Source organism: Ranitomeya imitator, chromosome 3, assembly GCF_032444005.1.
Source record: "Ranitomeya imitator isolate aRanImi1 chromosome 3, aRanImi1.pri, whole genome shotgun sequence".
Lineage (NCBI taxonomy): Eukaryota > Metazoa > Chordata > Amphibia > Anura > Dendrobatidae > Ranitomeya > Ranitomeya imitator.
This window is the reverse complement of record NC_091284.1, coordinates 131,924,698-131,947,522: the sequence shown is the minus strand read 5'-3', so window position 1 is coordinate 131,947,522 and position 22,825 is coordinate 131,924,698. Positions and strand designations below refer to the sequence as shown.

At 44.2% G+C, this 22,825-nt stretch overlaps 1 protein-coding gene across 1 annotated transcript in view; it reads right to left on the bottom strand.

The window, feature by feature from the left end:
• Window positions 1-22,825, bottom strand: part of C3HXorf58 (chromosome 3 CXorf58 homolog) — a 41,661-nt gene that overhangs the window by 5,373 nt on the left and 13,463 nt on the right. The window contains exons 3-6 of the mRNA XM_069760062.1: window positions 21,936-22,030; window positions 15,716-15,827; window positions 12,497-12,628; window positions 11,955-12,184 (exon numbers count right to left, since the gene is read on the bottom strand). Of these exons, the coding sequence (XP_069616163.1) occupies window positions 11,955-12,184; window positions 12,497-12,628; window positions 15,716-15,827; window positions 21,936-22,030 (569 nt within the window). The remainder of the gene's footprint in view (window positions 1-11,954; window positions 12,185-12,496; window positions 12,629-15,715; window positions 15,828-21,935; window positions 22,031-22,825) is intronic.

Here is a 22,825-nt window from a genome sequence, read left to right as displayed (position 1 = left end):
TGGGGGTAAACCACTGTTTGGGCACACGGCAGGGCTCGGAAGGGAAGGCGCGCCATTTGACTTTTTGAATGGAAAATTAGCTCCAATTGTTAGCGGACACCATGTCGCGTTTAGAGAGCCCCTGTGTGCCTATGCATTGGAGCTCCCCCACAAGTGACCCCATTTTGGAAACTAGACCCCCCAAGGAACTTATCTAGATGCATATTGAGCACTTTAAACCCCCAGGTGCTTCACAGAAGTTTATAATGCAGAGCCATGAAAATAAAAAATAATTTTTCTTTCCTCAAAAATGATTTTTAGCCTGGAATTTCCTATTTTGCCAAGGGTAATAGGAGAAATTGGACCGCAAATGTTGTTGTCCAGTTTGTCCTGAGTACGCTGATACCCCATATGTGGGGGTAAACCACTGTTTGGGCGCACGGCAGGGCTCGGAAGGGAAGGCACGCCAATTGGCTTTTTAAATGGAAAATTAGCTCCAATCATTAGCGGACACCATGTCACGTTTGGAGAGCCCCTGTGTGCCTAAACATTGGAGATCCCCCACATATGACCCCATTTTGGAAACTAGACCCCTAAAGGAACTAATCTAGATGTGTGGTGAGGACTTTGAACTTCCAAGTGCTTCACAGAAGTTTATAACGCAGAGCCATGAAAATAAAATAAAAATTTTATTTTCTCTAAAATGATTTTTTAGCCTGCAATTTATTATTTTCCCAAGGGTAAAAGGAGAAATTTGACCCCAAAAGTTGTTGTACAGTTTCTCCTGAGTACGCTGATACCCCATATGTGGGGGTAAACCACAGTTTGGGCACATGTCGGGGCTCGGAAGTCAAGTAGTGACATTTTGAAATGCAGACTTTGATGGAATGCTCTGCGGGCGTCACGTTGCGTTTGCAGAGCCCCTGGTGTGCCTAAACAGTAGAAACCCCCCACAAGTGACCCCATTTTGGAAACTAGACCCCCCAAGGAACTTATCTAGATATGTGGTGAGCACTTTGAACCCCCAAGTGCTTCACAGACGTTTACAACGCAGAGCCGTGAAAATAAAAAATCATTTTTCTTTCCTCAAAAATGATGTTTTAGCAAGCAATTTTTTATTTTCTCAAGGGTAACAGGAGAAATTGGACCCCAGTAATTGTTGCCCAGTTTGTCCTGAGTACGCTGATACCCCATATGTGGGGGTAAACCACTGTTTGGGCACATGTCGGGGCTCGGAAGTCAAGTAGTGACGTTTTGAAATGCAGACTTTGATGGAATGGTCTGCGGGCGTCACGTTGCGTTTGCAGAGCCCCTGGTGTGCCTAAACAGTAGAAACCCCCCACAAGTGACCCCATTTTGGAAACTAGACCCCCCAAGGAACTTATCTAGATATGTGGTGAGCACTTTGAACCCCCAAGTGCTTCACAGACGTTTACAACGCAGAGCCGTGAAAATAAAAAATCATTTTACTTTCCTCAAAAATGATGTTTTAGCAAGCAATTTTTTATTTTCTCAAGGGTAACAGGAGAAATTGGACCCCAGTAATTGTTGCCCAGTTTGTCCTGAGTACACTGATACCCCATATGTGGGGGTAAACCACTGTTTGGGCACACGTCGGGGCTCGGAAGGGAAGGAGCACCATTTGACTTTTTGAATGAAAGATTGGCTGGAATCAATGGTGGCGCCATGTTGCGTTTGGAGACCCCTGATGTGCCTAAACAGTGGAAACCCCTCAATTCTAACGCCAACACACCCCTAACCCTTATCCCAACTGTAGCCGTAACCCTAACCACAACCCTAACCGCAACACACCCCTAACCACAACCCTAACCCCAACACACCCCTAACCACAACCCTAATTCCAACCCAACCCTAACCCTAAGGCTATGTACCCACGTTGCGGATTCGTGTGAGATTTTTCCGCACCATTTTTGAAAAATCCGCGGGTAAAAGGCACTGCGTTTTACCTGCGGATTTACTGCGGATTTCACCTGCGGATTCCTATTGAGGAATAGGTGTAAAACGCTGCGGAATCCGCACAAAGAATTGACATGCTGCGGAAAATACAACGCAGCGTTTCCGTGCGGTATTTTCCGCACCATGGGCACAGCGGATTTGGTTTTCCATAGGTTTACATGGTACTGTAAACCTGATGGAACACTGCTGCGGATCCGCAGCGGCCAATCCGCTGCGGATCCGCAGCCAAATCCGCACCGTGTGCACATAGCCTAATTCTAAAGGTATGTGCACACGCTGCGGATCCGCAGCAGTTTCCCATGAGTTTACATTTCAATGTAAACCTATGGGAAACAAAAATCGCTGTACACATGCTGCGGAAAAACTGCACGGAAACGCAGCGGTTTACATTCCGCAGCATGTCGCTTCTTTCTGCGGATTCCACAGCGGTTTTACAACTGCTCCAATAGAAAATCGCAGTTGTAAAACCGCAGTGAAATGCGCAGAAAAACCGCGGTAAATCTGCCATAAATCCGCAGCGGTTTAGCACTGCGGATTTATCAAATCCGCTGCGGAAAAATCCGCAGAGGACCAGAATACGTGTGCACATACCGAAACCCTAACCCTACCCCTAACCCTACCCCTACCCCTACCCCTAACCCTACCCCTAACCCTACCCCTAACCCTACCCCTAACCCTACCCCTAACCCTACCCCTACCCCTAACCCTACCCCTAACCCTACCCCTAACCCTACCCCTACCCCTAACCCTACCCCTAACCCTACCCCTAACCCTAACCCTACCCCTAACCCTAACCCTAGTTCTAACTCCAACCTTAGTGAAAAAAAAAAAAAATTCTTTATTTTATTATTGTCCCTATCTATGGGGGACAAATGGGGGGGGTCATTTACTGTTTTTTTATTTTGACCACTGTGATAGATTATATCACAGTGATCAAAATTCACATTGGAACGAATCTGCCGGCCGGCAGATTCGGCGGGCGCACTGCGCATGCGCCCGCCATTTTGGAACATGGCGGCGCTCGGGGAAGAAGACGGACGGGACCCCGCCAGGATCGGTAAGTATAAGGGGGGGAGATCAGGGCACAGGGGGGGGAGATCAGGGCACGGGGGGGCGTCGGAGCACGGGGGGGGAGGGATCGGAGCATGGGGGAGAGTGATCGGTGTGCGGGCGGGTGGATCGGTGTGCAGGGGGGGTGGATCGGTGTGCAGGGGGGGTGGTTCGGAGCACGGGGGGGGATCGGAGTGCGGGGGGGTTTGATTGGAGCACGGGGGGGTGTGATTGGAGCACGGGGGGAGCGGGCAGGAGGACGGCGGAGCGGAGCACAGGACGGAGGGGAGCGGGCCACAGATCGGGGGGCTGGGGGGGCGATCGGAGGGGTGGGGTGGGGGCACATTAGTATTTCCAGCCATGGCCGATGATATTGCAGCATCGGCCATGGCTGGATTGTAATATTTCACCATTTTTTTAGGTGAAATATTACAAATCGCTCTGATTGGCAGTTTCACTTTCAACAGCCAATCAGAGCGATCGTAGCCACGAGGGGGTGAAGCCACCCCCCCTGGGCTAAACTACCACTCCCCCTGTCCCTGCAGATCGGGTGAAATGGGAGTTAACCCTTTCACCCGGCCTGCAGGGACGCGATCTTTCTGTGACACAGCATATGCGTCACAGGTCGGATTGGCACCGACTTTCATGACGCATACGCTGTGTCACAGGTCGGGAAGGGGTTAAAAAAAAAAGTTTAAGTGGTAAATAAAAATATTCTTGACACTATTTTCAAAGACCATGTAATAATTTTTCGGTAAGTAGAGTAAGTTTTGTTTGTTTGTTTTTTATATACTGCTCAAAAAAATAAAGGGAACACTTAAACAACAGAATATAACTCCAAGTAAATAAAACTTCTGTGAAATCAAACTGTCCACTTAGGAAGCAACACTGACAATCAGTTTCACATGCTGTTGTACAAATGGAATAGACAACAGATGGAAATTATTAGCAATTATCAAGACACCCTCAATAAAGGAGTGGTTCTGCAGGTGGGGACCACAGACCACATCTCAGTACCAATACTTTCTGGCTGATGTTTTGGTCACTTTTGAATGTTGGTTGTGCTTTCACACTCGTGGTAGCATGAGACGGACTCTACAACCCACACAAGTGGCTCAGGTAGTGCAGCTCATCCAGGATGGCACATCAATGCGAGCTGTGGCAAGAAGGTTTGCTGTGTCTGTCACTGTAGTGTCCAGAGGCTGGAGGCACTACCTGGAGACAGGTCCGTATACCAGGAGACATGGAGGGGGCCAATCCTGCAAAATGACTTCCAGCAGGCCACAAATGTGCATGTGTCTGCAAAAACGGTTAGAAACCGACTCCAGGAGGATGGTCTGAGTGCCCGACGTCCACAGATGGGGGTTGTGCCGAGAGCCCAACATCATGCAGGACGCTTGGCATTTGCCACAGGACACCAGAATTGGCAAATTTGCCACTGGCGCCCTGTGCTCTTCACAGATGAAAGAAGGAGTTGGCGGATACTTTAGTCCAGGTCTGGGAGGAGGTCCCTCAGGAGACCATTAGCCGCCTCATCAGGAGCATGCCCAGGCGTTGTAGGGAAGTCATACAGGCACGTGGAGGCCACACACACTACTGAGCATCATTTCCTCATCTTGAGGCATTTCCACTGAAGTTGGATCAGCCTGTAATTTGATTTTCCACTTTGATTTTGAGTATCATTCCAAATCCAGACCTCCATGGGATATTAGATGTGATTTACATAGAGAATTGTTATGTTTTATTGTTCTGAACACATTCCACTATGCAATGAATAAAAATTTGCAACTGGAATATTTTATTCAGACATATCTAGAATGTGGTATTTTAGTGTCCCTTTATTTTTTTGAGCAGTGTATTATTGCGGCAACCCCCACAATGCTGGCATTTAAATTTTTTTTCTCATTACACTGTTTAATACTGTTAATTAATTTAATATTTTGATAGACCAGACTTTTATGGATATGGTAATATCACTTTTTTATATTTAAAAATGTTAAAGGGATTTAGAATTTTTCCCTCGCAAAAATATATTACTGTATTTTTTTGTTAAAGTGTCCTTAGGAAACTTGGGCCTGTGATTGTTCAAGACCAAATATTGCAGTATATAGTGAGAAAGACATTATCCTATGAAGTCCACACATAGGCTGGCCTTCATAAGAGGACCAAGAAGTGTGGGTGGCTTCAGCAGGATCCCATCATGATCAGGAAGAGCCAGTTATCACACATAATCATGCCATTTAAATCTCAAGGTCATTGATTGACAGCAGCATTTAGGTGGTTAAACTTAAGCAATTCAGGTGCTGTATTTACAGGCTGCTGACAACTATATGATAACTGGTATCTGCCTGCTATGGTGTGGCCTCAGTCACTGAGCCCATTCCATACATGAGGACCCAACATTGCACAGAAAGTAGCATGTAAAAGTAAATGGACCCCTGATCAAAATTACTGTTATTGTGAACAGTTAAGGCTACGTTCACATTAGCGTTGTGCGGCGCAGCCGCGGCGATGCATGCATCATGCGCCCCTATATTTAACATGGGGGCGCATGGACATGCGTTGTCTTGCGTTTTGTGACGCATGCGTCATTTTGGCACAACTGTCAGGGCGCAGAGGACGCAGCATGATGCAGTTTTTTCTGCGCCAAAAATCATGCAAAAAATGAACGCATGCATCACAAAAAACTGCGTTGTGCATGCGTTGCGTCACCGACGCTGCGCCGCACAATGCAAATGTGAACGTAGCCTAAGCAAGTTGAAATAATCTCTAAAAAGTCCTAAAAGTTAGAGGACACATTTACTTTGTATTTTAGGAGGAAAAAAATCATTAACATTTTAAAAATTACAAAAAGGAAAATGGGTCGATTCAAAAGTTTGGGCACCCTTGGAGATTTGTGCGCTCAGATAATTTTAACCAAGGTTTCAAACCTTTGTTAGTCTGTTAGGGTTATGGCTTGTTCACTATCATCGTTAGGAAAGGCTAGGTGATGCAAATTTCCCAGATTTATAAAAACCCAGCCTCCTTTAACCTTATTCCAAAAGACAGCCATGGGTTCTTCTAAGTACCTGTCTAGCACTCTGAAAATGAAAATGGTGGAGGCCCACAAAGCAGGAGAAGGCTTAAGGAAGATATCAAAGCATTTTTAAGTTGCCCTTTCCTCAGCTTGAAATGTAATTAAGAAATGGCAGTTAACAGGAACAAGATAAGGTCTGAAAGACCAAGCAAAGTTTCACTGAGAACTGCTCGTAGGATTGCTATAGAAGCAAATCAGAACCCCAGCTTGACAGCAAAAGACCTTCAGAAAGATTTAGCAGACTCTGGACTTGTGGTACATTGTTCTACTGTTCAGAGAAGCTGGCATTAATATAGCCTTCTTGGATAAGTCATCAGAAGAAAACCTCTCCTGCATTCTCACCATAAAATTTGGAGTTTGAAATATGCAAAAGAACATCTAAACAAGCCTGGTGCTTTTTGGAAACAAGTCCTGAGGATCAATAAGGTTAAAATAGAGCTCTTGGGCCATAATAATCAAAGGCAAAGAACATTTCGCCAACCATTTAGCATGGGGATGGATCAATCACGCTTTGGAGTTGTGTTGCAGCCAATGGCACAGGGAACATTACAATTTTCCAAGGAATAATGGATGAAAATCCCTCAAACAAGAATTAAGACTATTGGCTGGCTACAAAAGCATTTGCAAACTGTGATACTTTGAAAATGGGGTGTTACTAGGTACGGTACTAACCATGTTATTATTATTATTTATATAGCACCATTAATTCCATGGTGCTGTACATGAGAAGGGGTTACATCAAAATGCAAATATCACTTACAGTAAACAAAACTAACAATGACAGACTGATACAGAGGGGAGAGGACCCTGCCCTTGTGGGCTTACACTCTACATGATTATGGGGAAGGAGACAGTAGGTCAAGGGTTGCAGTAGCTCCGATGGTGTTGAGGTGGCTGTGTGGTTGTTACAGGCTGTAAGCTTCTTTGAAGAGGTGGGTTTTCAGGTTTCTTTTGAAGGATCCAAATGTAGTGGATAACTGGATGTGTTGTGGCACAGAATGCCAGAGGATGGGGGATATTCGGGAGAAGTCTTGGAGGCGATTGGGTGAGGAGCGAATAAGCGGGGGAGGAGAGAAGGAGGTCTTGGGAGGACCGGAGATTATGTGAGGGAAGATATTGAGAGATTAGTTTGGAAATATACGGAGGAGAGAGGTTATGGATGGCTTTGAAGGTCAGTGTTAGTAATTTAAACTGGATACGCTGGGAAATTGGGAGCCAGTGAAGGGATTTGCAAAGAGGGGAAGCAGGAGTGTAGCGAGGAGAGAGATTAATTAGTTGGGCAGCAGAGTTAAGGATGGACTGGAGTGTAAGAAGGTAGGCCACAAAGGAGGATGTTGCAGTAGTCGAGGCGGGAGAGGATTAGGGCATGCACAAGCAATTTGGTAGAGTGAGGCTTGAGGAAAGGACAGATTCTGAAAATATATTTTTGAGCTGGAGGCGACAGGAGGTGGCGAGAGCTTGGATGTGCGGTTTGAAGGACAGGGCAGAGTCCAGGGTTACTCTGAGGCAGCGGATTTTGGAGACAGGGGAAAGTGTGATTTCATTTATTTTGATAGGTAGATCAGGTAGGGAAGATATGCGAGATGGAGGAAAGATAATTAGTTTAGATTTGTCCACATTGAGCTTGAGGAAGCGAGAGGAGAAGGAGCATATGGCTGATAGAAACTCCGGGATTCTGGAGAGCAGAGGTGACATCTGGGCCAGAGAGGTAGATGTGAGTGTCATCAGCATATAGATGGTACTGGAAGCCATATGACCTTAGGAGTTGTCCCAGACCGAGTGTATAGATAGAGAAGAGTAAGGGCCCAAGGAGAGAGCCTTGAGAGACACCAACAGAGAGGGGGCGAGATGAAGAGGTGGTATGTGAGTAGGAAACGCTAAATGTGCGGTTGGTAAGGTATGAGTAGATCCAAGATAAGGCAAGGTCTTTGACCCCCAAAGGAAGAGAGGATCTGTAGTAGGAGGCAGTGGTCAACTGTGTTGAAGGCAGTGGACAGGTCTAGAAGGAGGAGTATAGAGAATTGTCTGTTAGCTTTGCTGTAAGTAAGTCATTAGTAATTTTGGTCAGGGCAGTCTCAATGGAATGGTGGGGACAGAAACCAGATTGTAGGTTGTCGAAGAGAGAGTTAGATGCAAAGTGAGAGGAAAGTTCAGCATGGACGTGCTGCTCAAGGAGTTTGGATGCAAATGGGAGCAAAGATATGGGGCGATAGCTGGACATAGCGCTTGGGTCTAGGGATGGCTTTTTGAGGATAGGTGTGATTGTGGCATGTTTGAAAGCAGTGGGGAAGGTACCAGAAGTTAGTGATAGGTTGAAGAGATGAGTTAGGGATGGGATTAGTGTGGTGGTGAGGTTGGGGAGGAGGTGGGATGGGATGGGGTCAAGTGCACAAGTGGTGAGGTGTGATTTTGCAAGCTCCCTTCAGTGATTTTGGAGAGGGAAGTTATGGGGTTTGGGCATTGGTCTGGTATACAAAGGGGTTGTGGTGGTTTGACGACAAAGATTTGCCTTGTTTGGTCGATCTTATTTTTGAAGTGCGTGGCAAAGTCCTCGGCCACGATTAGCAGACTCGGAGGGGGCAGTGGTGGGCGGAGGAGGGAGTTAAGTGTTGAACAACTGTTTGGGGTTGTGGGATAGGGAAGATATGAGCGTTGTGAAGTAGGCCTGTTTAGCAGAGGTGAGAGTTGATTTGAATGCGAGTGTTGCTTGTTTGAGTGCAGTGAAATCATCTTGCGAATGAGTTTTCTTCCAATTCCGTTCTGCAATTCTGGATGCTTGCTGAAGCTTTTTAGTGATGTTATTGTGTCAGGGTTGTCTATTGGTTCGTCGCACTCTGCTATGCATGACAGGGGTGACCATGTCAATAGCTGATGCAAGAGTGGCATTGCAGAAAGCATTGGCAGTGTCTGTCGTGGAGTGAGGATAAGGATACTAGTGGTAAGATAGTCAGAGTGTGTGGGTGTCTAGGTGCGCGAGGTTCCTGTGTGGATGTGAATGTTGCTGGACATGGGTGATAAGTGAGGGGGACAGGGATGAGAAAGTGAGTAGATGGTGGTCAGATAGAGGGAGAGGGGAGGTTGTGAAGTTAGAGAGCAGAAACGGGTGAAGACAAGGTCTAATGTGTGTACGTCTGTGTGGGTGGCTGAGGAGGACCACTGAGTAAGTCCAAAGGATGAAGTAAGGGACAGGAGTTTGGAGGCTGCTGACTGGTGGGTGTCAATGGGGATGTTGAAATGACCCATGGTTATGGTGGGAATGTCAGCAGAGAAAGTGAAGGAGCCAGGTGGAGAATTGGTCAATAAAGGCAGTGGTCGGGCCCGGAGGTCGGTATATGACGGCTATTTGGAGGTTGTAGGGGGAGTAGATGCGGACAGTGTGGACTTCAAAAGAAGGGAGGATAAGGGAGGGTAGAGGTGGGATTGGGTTAAAGGTACAGTTGGAAGATCCACTCCTCCACCATGTTTATTGCCAGGGCGAGGAGTGTGGGTGAAGTGGAGGCCACCGTAACATAGTGCAGTGGGGGAGGCTGTGTCAGAGGGTGTCAGCCATGTTTCTGTGATGCCCAGAAAGAAAAGATTGCAAGAGGTAAAGAGGTCGTGAATCACATGGAGTTTATTGCAGATGTAGCGGGCATTCCATAGTGATCCAGAGAGAGGGTGCAGGGGGGTGGGAGTAATGGGAACAGATTTGAGGTGGGCAAGATTTCAGGTGTTAATAGTGGGTTGGGAATGATAGGAGGGGGTAGAAATGGGAGGTATGAACTGTGGGGGTCCAGGATTAGGAGATGAGAGAGAGAGCAGGTGGCATAAGGAGAGCGGGCGGCTTGTTTTGTGTTTTATTAGGAGAGGTCTGAGGTTGAGGAGGAGCTCAGCAGAGGTGGACAGGTGGGGAGGCAGGAGGGAAGGAGAGATTATTACTTGGCTAGAGGGTGCTGGGGTTTGAGGATAGCGAAGGAGGCTGAGGAGTAATGGAGCCAAAACTGTTAGCGCATATGTCAGCATGGTGAGAGTAAGTGTGGTGGAAAGGAAAATAAATTTAGTACATTTATTAAAAGTGGATAGTCTTACCTTCTGTTCACTTCTGGCATATTTCTGCTGTCATATTTGCTGTTATCCTTTTAAAGAGAGACCATGGTCCAGACAGACCTGTGTCTCTGAATTTATAGCAGGCTAAGTGGTCATGAATTAGGCCAGGTGTGATCAGGAGGGAGGGGCAGCAGGAAGACTGGTCACAGACACAGGAGGGGATTAATTCGAAGTCATAAGGGAAAATATATCCAAATGGAAAGATAAAGCCAACTGTGTATTGGCATCAAGGAATTAAATGAGAAAACATGCAGGGGAAGGAGAAAAAAAACCAAAAAAAACAGTAATAGCAGCCAGCGGACATACGAGGAATAGTACTAATCATGCCCAAACTTTTACATGCCACTGTATTATTACATCTTATGTGGGAAAGGCATTACAAGGTTAGCCCTAATGAATGGGACAGATGCATAAACCTGCTGTTAACACACGCATCTTATCAGATATTCAGTAGAGGAAGGCTAAAGGTACCTTCACACACAGCGATACCGACAACGATGTCGATCGCTGCAGCGTCGCTGTTTGGTCGCTGGAGAGCTGTCACACAGACAGCTCTCCAGCGACCAACAATGCCGGTAACCAGGGTAAACATCGGGTTACTAAGCGCAGGGCCGCGCTTAGTAACCCGATGTTTACCCTGGTTACCATCGTAAAAGTTAAAAAAAACAAATACTACATACTTGCCTTCCGCTGTCTGTCCCCGGCGCTCTGCTTCTCTGCTCTGGCTGTGAGTGCCGGGCAGCCGGAAAGCACAGCGGTGCTTAATTAAAGTTGTCCGCAGCACATAGTGCTGTGTAAACAAGACAACATGCTGTCAAAAATAATGAGAGTGTATGCATAAGGAATGATCTATTAAAGGGACTGTCAGCACAGAATGACTGTACAAACCAAGTACAGGAGCTTGGGGCATCACAGCTGGGTCAATCATTTAACTACACCTTCCCACCTGCTTGTTTTCCCATCTATATCCACTGTTCTCTGGCTCTATGAAGCCAGAGCGGTCAATCAAATAAGGTGGGAAGGGTGGGGATAGGCGACAAACGGGTGGGAAGGTGTAGTTAAATGATTGGCCCCACCATGAAACACTGAGCGGTAGGACTTAGTCTGAACAGTCCTTTTAAAGATAGTTCTTTGCACATTGGAAGCATTGTCAGCCATGCTAAACAGGCTATTAAACAACCGACAATTGGTATCTTCGTAGCCAGTTGGCGGTTGTGTAACGCCAAGAGTTGTCCAATGTAAACTGGCCTTAATACAATCAATTGCACATGTATATTTTTTTTAGCAATGGCTTACCTGAGCTCAGCTTTTATTCATTCAACGATGAATGTTTGATTTTGTACATGTGTACAGATAAAAAGGACTACAGACAGCTAATGTACCATTTTGTAACTTACATAAAAAGGTTATTTCCATCTCAAAGTGATAGCAGATCCCTAGGATATGCCATTATTTTATGATTGATAGGGCCTGACTACTGTAACCCACATTAATATTTCGGATAAAAGGAAAGAGCACTGCACTGATCTCACAATTTCTCCTTTCATAGCGCACCATAGATTTACCTGCTGTGCCCGAAACTGCAGCGCCAGCTTACTTAAGGTAAAAGGACCTGCCACAATTCCCCAGCAGTGATGAGGTAGAGGGGCGTATAGTGCGAGACTTTATCATTAGACCTCCTCTAATCATAAAGTGATGGTATATCGTGGTAATACATTAATACAAACTCTGTACTTATTACCTGCTCTACCCAAACCAAAGTAATAATGTCTGCATTGATGATAACCTGATTTCGGTGACAGCACTTAGCTGCCGGCGCTGTACATCTTCAGAGTGAGGCATCTGAAGGAGAAGCTTCATTTCCTCTTTGAGCCTACTGGACAGCGTTCCTGACTCCGCATAGTCCACGATGTCGTACATTAGTGTTGTTCTTGGCATATTTTTGAGAGATAGTCTTCTCCAACAATTATCCCGCCCTCCGCGATGAGCTGGAATCTCATCAAGGTGACTTGTATACTGAAAGAGAAATGAATCGTTGTATGTGCAATGTAAATGACCCTATGGTATCATTACTGGTACTGTTGATTATGACAACTCAACCTGGCTTTAGGCTACTGTAAAGAAGCCTCAAAACTGGTAATGGGGTAAGTGATAAAACTACACTGTGTACTTGCAGAGGAATCCGCTGCAGAAATCTCAGATTGACGATTAAGATACTGTCGTGGATTTGGGGTTGAAGTGTCATGGATATTCTCCTTCAGAATCAATGCACTGTAATCCAATCGATGATTTAGATAATTAAAATGTCCTATAACCCGAGTTTCTTACTTGCATGTAATCTTTAAAGGTTGCCACATCCACAAGATCTGTAATTCTGTATTTTTGATGGTCAAGCTGATCACAAATCATTTGTTCATAATACGCACGGTGTCCCATCAGTTTGAAAGCATCGATTGCAGCCTACAAAAGAAATGATTTTTTTTTTTTTTTTTTTTAAATCAAATAATTTTTATTAAATCACTAGATGGTGGCCCGATTCTAACGCATTGGGTATTCTAGAATATGCATGTCCACGTAGTATATTGCCCAGCGACGTAGTATATTGGCCAGTCATGTAGTATATTGCCCAGACACGTATGTAACAGGTTAAAAAATAAAAAAGAAACATACTCACCTTCCGAGGGCCCTTTGTAGTTCTGTGGCCTGTGTGCGGTGCACTCGGCAGCTTCCTGTCCCAGGGTTGGTATGAACGCAGGACCTGTGATAACGTTGCGGTCACATGACCGTGACGTCATGGCAGGTCCTTCTCACATAGCATCCTTAGCACCGGAACCTGCTGCTTGCACTGCCGAGGACAGCGCCACGTCTGAGGGTGAGAATAACGTGTTTTTTTTTAATTATTTGTAACATTAGATTGTTTTACTATTGATGTTGCATATGCAGCATCAATAGTAAAAAGATGGTCACACAGGGTTAATAGCTGCGTAACCGGAGTGCGTTACACCACGCTCCGGTAACGCTAGCATTAACCCTGTGTGAGGGCTGACTGGATGACTGGAGGGGAGTATGGAGCGGGCACTGACTGCGGGGAGGAAAGAGCGGCCACACTGCCGCCGGACTGTGGCAGTCGCTGATTGGTCGTGGCAATGGTCGTGGGCGTTTTGCCACGACCAATCAGAGACTTGGGTACCATGACAGACAGAGACCACGACCAATGAATATCCGTGACAGACAGAAGGACAGACAGAAGTGACCCTTAGACAACTATATAGTAGATATGACACGCAGTAACACAGTCTGACACATTTTCCAGACCAGTACAACGAATACAAAACCTATTAATACATTTTCATTTTACGAAAACAGGACCCTTTCTATCCCATAACCAACCCTCCCTCACCCCAGTCCCCTACCCATTATCCAATACAACCAACTGACAACATCACCTCTTGAAAATCGTCCAACAGTACATGAAAAAGTCCCTCCAGAAGCAACTAAATGACCCCCATTCTACTCTGCAATAACTCAGCAGACGCCTGGGTAATCCATCCATCCGCCCCACACATTTTCAAATTTTGTATTCTGACCTCTCTTGATGTATATATTCCTTTCCATAAGGACAATAAAATTAATTTTATTAATAAATTCCTTTTTCCCTGGCGGTTTTTTATCCAACCAATGCATTGCAATAAGCTTTCTCGCAGCATACAACAATCTTGCAATAATCAGCCTTCCACATTCATCCATAGCAATATCATCCATACAACCCAGAAGGCTAGTCAGCGGGTTACGCACCGCATTTACCCCTGTCACCTCTTGAATCAAATTAAGCACCTTCACATAAAAGGGTTGGAGGCGAGCACACGACCACATCATATGTATCAAATCTGCATCATCCTCACCGCACCGCATTTTGAGTCACCTCTCAGTCCTGCTGTCATCATCCATGCCGGGGTCCTGTACACCCTATACACCTGGTATAACTCCGTCACCCTCTTAGCCTCACTCAAGGACGCCCTGGGTATGTATTGAAGTATAGACTCTCACTGGGACTCAGACAAAGGACCCACGCCGCCACCCATTTTTCATTTAGCCTTAACGGATGTTTCAAGAAAAAGGTATCCATCAGACCCCTGTACATCATGGTAATGAACCCCCTAGTACTGCTCCGAGGCCCGATAAGATTCAACAAGCTATCGGACTGCAGAATCACGCTCCTTTTGACAATTTAGGGCGTGTCTCAGCTGCAGATATTGAAAGAACATCTTCTGGGACAAAGGAAAATCAGTCCTAAGTGTCTCATGTTTTAATAACATCCCCATCAAGCAACTGAGACACGAACCAATCTCATAAGCTCTGCCAACCTAGGATCAAACCAAATCGGCGTTTATCTCATAAATTCCGTTAATCCCTTCCAATACTTAATTTTCTGCCACACTTTCCCCATCATAGCTATTGTTGGGAATTGTTTGGGGTTAGTTCTGAATCTGCCTGCTTCCAGACTGGGGCTAGGTTCACACTTGCGTTGTGCAGTCCGTTCAACAAATCCGTTAAACAGACTGCACTAACGCAAGTGCCAACTTTGGCACTGCGCTAGCGCAGATGAAGCATCTGCTAGCTCCATCTGCGCTAGCAGTGCGCTACTAGTGACGGACCCGGAAACGCTGCAGGCCGCATCTCGGGTCCGTCACTCAATGATGGCACATCGCTAGGGCACACCCATTGTGGGAGTGCGCTAGCGATGCGTTCGCCATTGCCTGTAATGGCGGCGTTAACGGACTAAGTTACACCGCGGTGTAACGTAGTCCGTTAAACGTACTGCTATAACGAAATATGAACCTAACCTAACAATGGGCCTTTCCCTACCGCTTGTTCAATGATTATCCCAGCTGAAGCGCTCTGTTCCGGTTCTCCCCAACCTACCATATACTGGCATTGAGATGCTATATAGTAAATCCATGGATTGGGAACCGCCAGACCATCCTCATCCTTCGCCCTTAGCAGATGTTCCAATTTGATGTGCCCCAGGCCACCCTTCCAAATTAAGTCCCTAAATAGAATGTTGGTTCTTTAAAATTTACTCTGAGGCAGCCACACTGGAGCATTATGCAATATGTAGGGGAGCTGAGATACAAGTATCATTTTGATCAATTTTCCTCTTCCTACAACCGACAAATAGCTTCTTCCTGGCCCCAATCTTCTGCTGGAACTTCCCAAGCAAAGGAGTCCGGTTGAGCCACACACAGTCCTCTATTTTGTCCGAAACCACGATGCCCAGATATTTAAACTCATGAACCACCGTTAAGGGAACCCCAGGGTCTAGTGTCAGATGAGCCGCCGCGTCCATGGGCAACAACACAGACTTATCCCAATTAATAGATAATCCGGAAAGAGCCCCACATTTTTTAATGCTGTTCATAACGGCCCCCAGAGACTCCTGCGCATCCTAGTTTTATTCTAAACACAAAATATACTAACTTTCTGAGACAGACACTAAAACGACAAAGTATGAGCACCAGTTTATTGATCATCCCACATACACGTTACCTCGCTTGACGGTATAATTATTTTCTTTCCAGTGATATATCGGCTTCCGTGTCCCCCAGAACTGTGGAAAATCTTAAAAACAATGAATGGTGGAAACTCGTAACCTGCAAATCTGCAAAAGAGCAAAATGCTACATTTCACGGTCTTGTATTTAATTTTTCTTATTAGTTTTTAGTTTTACAGCCAGCTACCTACATACAAACTATCAGGCAGCCTGGTGGCTCAGTGGTTAGCCCACTAAGGATTATTATTAGCGTTATCAGGTTATGTGCATCTTATAACGACTGATGGACAGGGGTGGTCGACTCAGGGGGAGATCTGCAGTGCCGCATGTACAGCAGAGTAGCAGCGCTGGGTAGGGAAGGGCTGGAGATGTCTCACCAGTGCCAGGCTCTCGGATCCAGCACTGGACCTGTGTGCACTTGCGCTGGGCAGCATAAGAGATGGGTTTTTTAGTACATTAGCTGCCTGAGTATTTCGGGCTGGGAACGTGTTGTGTTGGGGGCTAGATCCAAGGTTTGCACTGGGGTCCGTCAGACTCTAAACACTAATGATGAAATTAATATTAATTTTGTTTTAGGTAATGGAGAGGCATCTATCACACCCATTACTAACACAGCAATCAAAAAAAAAAAAACACCTTCACACGTTTCCTGGTTACCCAATTTGCATTAAAAAAAACCCCATGCAGGTCCACCAAATTCGACATAGTAAGCAAATTGAAGTCTGAAAAACATAAAAAGAGAGAAATACAGACAAGACACTGTTCCTTGTTCACCAATTTATTAGAAAACAAAGAGTTTCCATGCACGTCTGACATAGTCCATGTGGTTCCCATAACGATCCCCGAATCTGAAATCCAAAGGCTACGGAAACTTGTTCACAGACGCTCCCATAGGCTGTAGCGGTAGTCACTGCGGGTCCTGCTCATAAGTAAGCAGCCATTGTCTGATAGGACTACTGCTCACATCCGGCAATGAATGCTCACAATGACAGCATTGCCGATGATAGGAAAGTAGTCCCATCAGACAATGGCTGTCTTCAGTAGTAAAAAACAAACAACACAATACAACATATAACATACAGTACATAAACATAACATACAACACATAACAGAGTACATACTTACCAAACACCTAGTCCCCGAAGCCCTCGATTTTCCTTTAATAAAAATAACATAATAAACCAACCTATACTTACCTTTCCGTCGTAGTCCAGTTAATAACGAGTGTCCCACGACGATCTCCCGTGTAGAATTGTGACATTGGGTGATGTCAGCACTCTACAGGGGCCCCGTGATGAACTGACAGCGGGGGTAATCCTCTGCGATGTATATCCCTCCGCCGCTGTTGGGAGAGAGGTCACTTAAGTTCATTCTCTCGCCGGCAACGCTGTGTGAGAAAATTCCCACACAGCATTGCCGTAAAGCGGGAGATTGAACTAAGGTAACCTCTTCAGTGATGCACTGCAGGAGCCATTGTCTCCTGTCAGTGTGTCACTGGAGGCCTATAGAGCAGTAACATCACCCGATGTCACTGTTCTATAGGGGAGATAGTCATGGGACACTAGTTATTAATTGGACTGCGTCGGACCAGGGAGTATATGGTTGGTTTATTAATTTTTATTTTTTGCAGGAGATCGATGGCTTCGGGGAATTAGGCATGGTTGTATGTATGGGGAAATCAAGAATATTTAAATACTTTTTTCTGGCTGTGTCTTTATATCCCACCGCCACAGGGCATTGGGAAGAGAGAGGCTAAGTGCCGGAATTGCGCCATTTCTGGGGCGGCTAGGAGCTGGTATTTGTAGCCGGGGGGGGGCACAATATCCATGGCCCCTCTCTAGGCTATGAATAACATCCCTCAGCGTCTGCATAGCCTTTCTGGCTATAAATTATAGGGGTGACCCAGGTCATTTTAATAGCCAGTAAAGGCTAAATATACAGCTGCGGGCTGATATTCATAGCATGGGAAGATCCATGGGCATTAACCACTTCCCAGGCTATAAACATCGACCGCCGGCTTTCCCTCTCTGGTGCAGAAAATTGCGCAGGAGCCCACAACATTTTTTTCTTCAATTTTTTTTCTTCTTTTTAAATGAAACAGATATTGCCTTTAACCCCTTAATGACCGCCAATACGTCTTTTAACTGACCTTAGATATAAGAGAATAGTATCCCCATACAGGTGACAATCCAGCATCTGTTGGTTGTACACTATAGCTGACAACTTGCTGTATCAGCCACGATCAGTATTTGCGCCTTCTAAATCTGTTTAACCCCTTAGATGCTGCTGTCAATAGTGACTACATCATTATAAATGGTTAACAGAGTGTGGGGGCTTCTTCTTTATCCCAATTGGTGCCCTCAGATCATGATTTTGTTGTCCTGATGTTTGCGATGGCAATTCATGACCAAATAGCGGCCTTAGAGTCTGACGGCTGCAGTAATCTGTTTAGAAGTTAGCGACATTTAGGTGGTAAAAATACACATTTTCATTTCTGTCATGCCATTTTGCATTAATTCCTGTAAAGCACCTGAAGGGTTAATAAACTACCTGACAGCAGTTTTCAATATGTTTAGGGGTGCTGTTTTTAAAATGGTATCACGTTTGGGGGTTTCCCAATATATGGGACCCCTAAAGTCACTTTAAACATGGATAAGTCCCTAAAAAAATAAATGTGGTAAATTTCTTTGAAAAAATGAAAAATTGCTGCTACATTTTTAAACCTCCTAAAATGCTAACAAAATAAAATAACATTTTACAAATGGTGCTGATGTAAAGCAGACATGTGGGAAATGTTATTTATTAATGGTTTGCTGTTGTATGACTATCTGGATTAAAGGGATAATCATTCAAATTTAGAAAATTGCTAATTTTTTAACATTTTTCTCAAATTTTTTATATTTTTTATAAATAAACACAAAAAATGTTGAACTAAATTTACCATTATCATAAAGTATAATGTGTCACGAAAAAACAATCTCAAAATCACTGGGATTTGTTGAAGCGTTGCAGAGTTATTACCACATAAAGTGACACTGGTCAGATTTCAAAAATTTGGCTCGGTCACTAAGGGGTTAATAATGCAGAGTGTGTGTGTGTGTGTGTATGTACAGTGGGGCAAAAAAGTATTTAGTCAGTCAGCAATAGTGCAAGTTCCACCACTTAAAAAGATGAGAGGCGTCTGTAATTTACATCATAGGTAGACCTCAACTATGGGAGACAAACTGAGAAAAAAAAATCCAGAAAATCACATTGTCTGTTTTTTTAACATTTTATTTGCATATTATGGTGGAAAATAAGTATTTGGTTAGAAACAAAATTTCATCTCAATACTTTGTAATATATCCTTTGTTGGCAATGACAGAGGTCAAACGTTTTCTGTAAGTCTTCACAAGGTTGCCACACACTGTTGTTGGTATGTTGGCCCATTCCTCCATGCAGATCTCCTCTAGAGCAGTGATGTTTTTGGCTTTTTGCTTGGCAACACGGACTTTCAACTCCCTCCAAAGGTTTTCTATAGGGTTGAGATCTGGAGACTGGCTAGGCCACTCCAGGACCTTGAAATGCTTCTTACGAAGCCACTCCTTCGTTGCCCTGGCGGTGTGCTTTGGATCATTGTCATGTTGAAAGACCCAGCCACGTTTCCTCTTCAATGCCCTTGCTGATGGAAGGAGGTTTGCACTCAAAATCTCACGATACATGGCCCCATTCATTCTTTCATGTACCCGGATCAGTCGTCCTGGCCCCTTTGCAGAGAAACAGCCCCAAAGCATGATGTTTCCACCACCATGCTTTACAGTAGGTATGGTGTTTGATGGATGCAACTCAGTATTCTTTTTCCTCCAAACACGACAAATTGTGTTTCTACCAAACAGTTCCAGTTTGGTTTCATCAGACCATAGGACATTCTCCCAAAACTCCTCTGGATTATCCAAATGCTCTCTAGCAAACTTCAGACGGGCCCGGACATGTACTGGCTTAAGCAGTGGGACACGTCTGGCACTGCAGGATCTGAGTTCATGGTGGCGTAGTGTGTTACTTATGGTAGGCCTTGTTACATTGGTCCCAACTCTCTGCAGTTCATTCACTAGGTCCCCCCGCGTGGTTCTGGGATTTTTGCTCACCGTTCTTGTGATCATTCTGACCCCACGGGGTGGGATTTTGCGTGGAGCCCCAGATCGAGGGAGATTATCAGTGGTCTTGTATGTCTTCCATTTTCTAATTATTGCTCCCACTGTTGATTTCTTCACTCCAAGCTGGTTGGCTATTGCAGATTCAGTCTTCCCAGCCTGGTGCAGGGCTACAATTTTGTTTCTGGTGTCCTTTGACAGCTCTTTGGTCTTCACCATAGTGGAGTTTGGAGTCAGACTGTTTGAGGGTGTGCACAGGTGTCTTTTTATACTGATAACAAGTTTAAACAGGTGCCATTACTACAGGTAATGAGTGGAGGAAAGAGGAGACTCTTAAAGAAGAAGTTACAGGTCTGTGAGAGCCAGAAATCTTGATTGTTTGTTTCTGACCAAATACTTGTTTTCCACCATAATATGCAAATAAAATGTTAAAAAAACAGACAATGTGATTTTCTGGATTTTTTTTTCTCAGTTTGTCTCCCATAGTTGAGGTCTACCTATGATGTAAATTACAGACGCCTCTCATCTTTTTAAGTGGTGGAACTTGCACTATTGCTGACTGACTAAATACTTTTTTGCCCCACTGTATTTGTGTGTGTGTGTGTCTTTATTTAACTCTTTATGTACCATTATGTATATTACTAAACATCGGGCTTGGTATTATCCATCTATAGATCTATCTGTGTGTGTAAACATTATTCTTCAGTGGAGTATGTAATTGAAGAGGTTGGACTAGAAATTACATCACAATTCTTTTTTGTTCAATAATAGATCTTTATTTAGCTTTCAAAAACGCATACAAATCTGCATGAAAAAAAAAAAAAAAAACATGAAAAACACATCAAATCCACACCTGTGTTTTCTGCCAAGAGAGGAGGAATCTGCACAGAAAACTCCGTAGTCAAATCTGCAATGTGTGCACATACCCTTAGGCTGGGAAGGGCCCAATAACCATGGCCACCTGGCAGCCTGACCATACCAGCCTGCAGCTGTCAGCTTTACCTTTGCTGGTTATCAGAAATGGGAGAAACCCCAAGTCGTTTTATTTTTCATTAGGTTAAACGAAGCTAAACACCCTTTAATGTCACATGAAAGGCAATAAAGGGTGCAAGTTTATTATATGTAGGGGGCTTATGAAATTATATATCTACAAGATATCTGTTCTAGATATTTATCTAATCTAAGGGTTCTGGCTGTGAATTTACTGTACTTGGCTGATTAAATTTCCTGGTTCCTTTGAGATGTGTGTGAGAAAAAAAAAAAAACACGGCATACACATGGTCAGTGTGCCATCTATTTTTTTTTTTTTTATTGCACTCACTGACTTGCATTGGCGAGTCTAATATGATATACTCAGCCATACTCGGCATGCTTTTTTTTTTTTTCCAGCGCCCAATTACAGCTGAACAAAAACTTGCAGATGAGCACTGACTCAATGAATAATATCAGTGCAATGCAAATTTTTCTCACATTACACTCGGCGAATTTATATGCAAGTGGGAGCAAGGCCTAAGGGTATGTGCACACGTCCGGATTTTTAGCGGTTTTTTTGCGGAATTTCACTATAAAAACGTTATAAATCCGCATAAAAAACGCTAAAATTATGCATCCTATCATTTAGAATGCATTCCGCATTTTTTGTGCAGATGTAAGCGTTTTTTTACGCAAAAAAAACGCATACCGCAAAAAATCTGGACATGCTCTATCTTTTTGCGGATTTCCCATCAAAAAGAACATTCCGGAAAAAAAAAAAATCCGCAAAAATTCCGCAAAAGATCCGCGCAAAAAACGCGCAAATTCCGCGCAAAAAAAAAAAAAACGCGGATTTCTGGCAGAATTCTCAGGATTTTGTCAGGAAAAAATCCGGACGTGTGCACATACCCTTATACAAAGTGATCCACTGAAACGTGGGGTCCCGGATGATATCAAGGAAATTACGTGGCCACAAAATAAAAAAAATAAAAAAGGGCAGACTTGAGGATCACTACTATTTCTGACATTGCACATTTACTAGCACAAGACAATACATTGTTTATAGGGTTAGTGTTCTGTGCTACCATTTGCTATAACAATTTTTGGGTACTACCTGAATCTTACTATACACTGCATCCCAGGATCTTTGAGTAATTCAGCTTCCAGGGGACTGACTTTCTTGAGAATTTCATATGTTGCGCAGGTTTCCTACAAAACAGTTCATGCAAAAAGTTGTTGATATTTATCAAATGTGAAAAGTCAACTCGACATCAAGCCCGTCACTTGGACAAACTTCTACAGCCCCTTCACATGCGACGTTGTGGGCTACTTTGTGTACTATGGATTCCATTCATAAGAAAAAAAAAAAAAAAAAAAATGGGATATAGAGGTAGATTCTTCTCTGCGCCGCTTATAAAATTAGAATCGATCAGTGTCATCAACAGCAATAAATTGCAATGAGACCGAAAAAGCACAGCGTACTCATCATATATAAAAATACTTATTTTATTAATTCCAAATATATTAAAATTTTAAACAAAAAAATAATACAAAAAAAACAAAACTATCTCAGATAATGAGGGACCATAGGGTAACCATTCACATATAGCATATGATCCAAGCGTTATAAATATATTTTCAAAATAGGCTATATAAATACCACATGTCAAACTTTTCTATGCAGGCTGCCAATCAGCCTGGGAGGTGTAGAAAATCTAATACCCAATTAATGACAGGATCCAGACTATTTGCAGCTTAAATATCACCAACTAATGTGTCGAAAAAAGGACACATATAAGGGCTTGCTGCATGTCCACATCCTGGTAGAGCCAAAACATCGGTAATGCCAATAAAACAGCGCTAAACTTACATAGTTAAGTGAAGAGTTCTGGTCCCTCTAACCCCGACGCGCATTTCGTCCACACTTCTTCAGGGGGCGTGTCGGGGTAGAGGGAAGTCCGGTCTCTTATACTGCCCTGCATCCAATCAAAGTGGCGTCTAAGA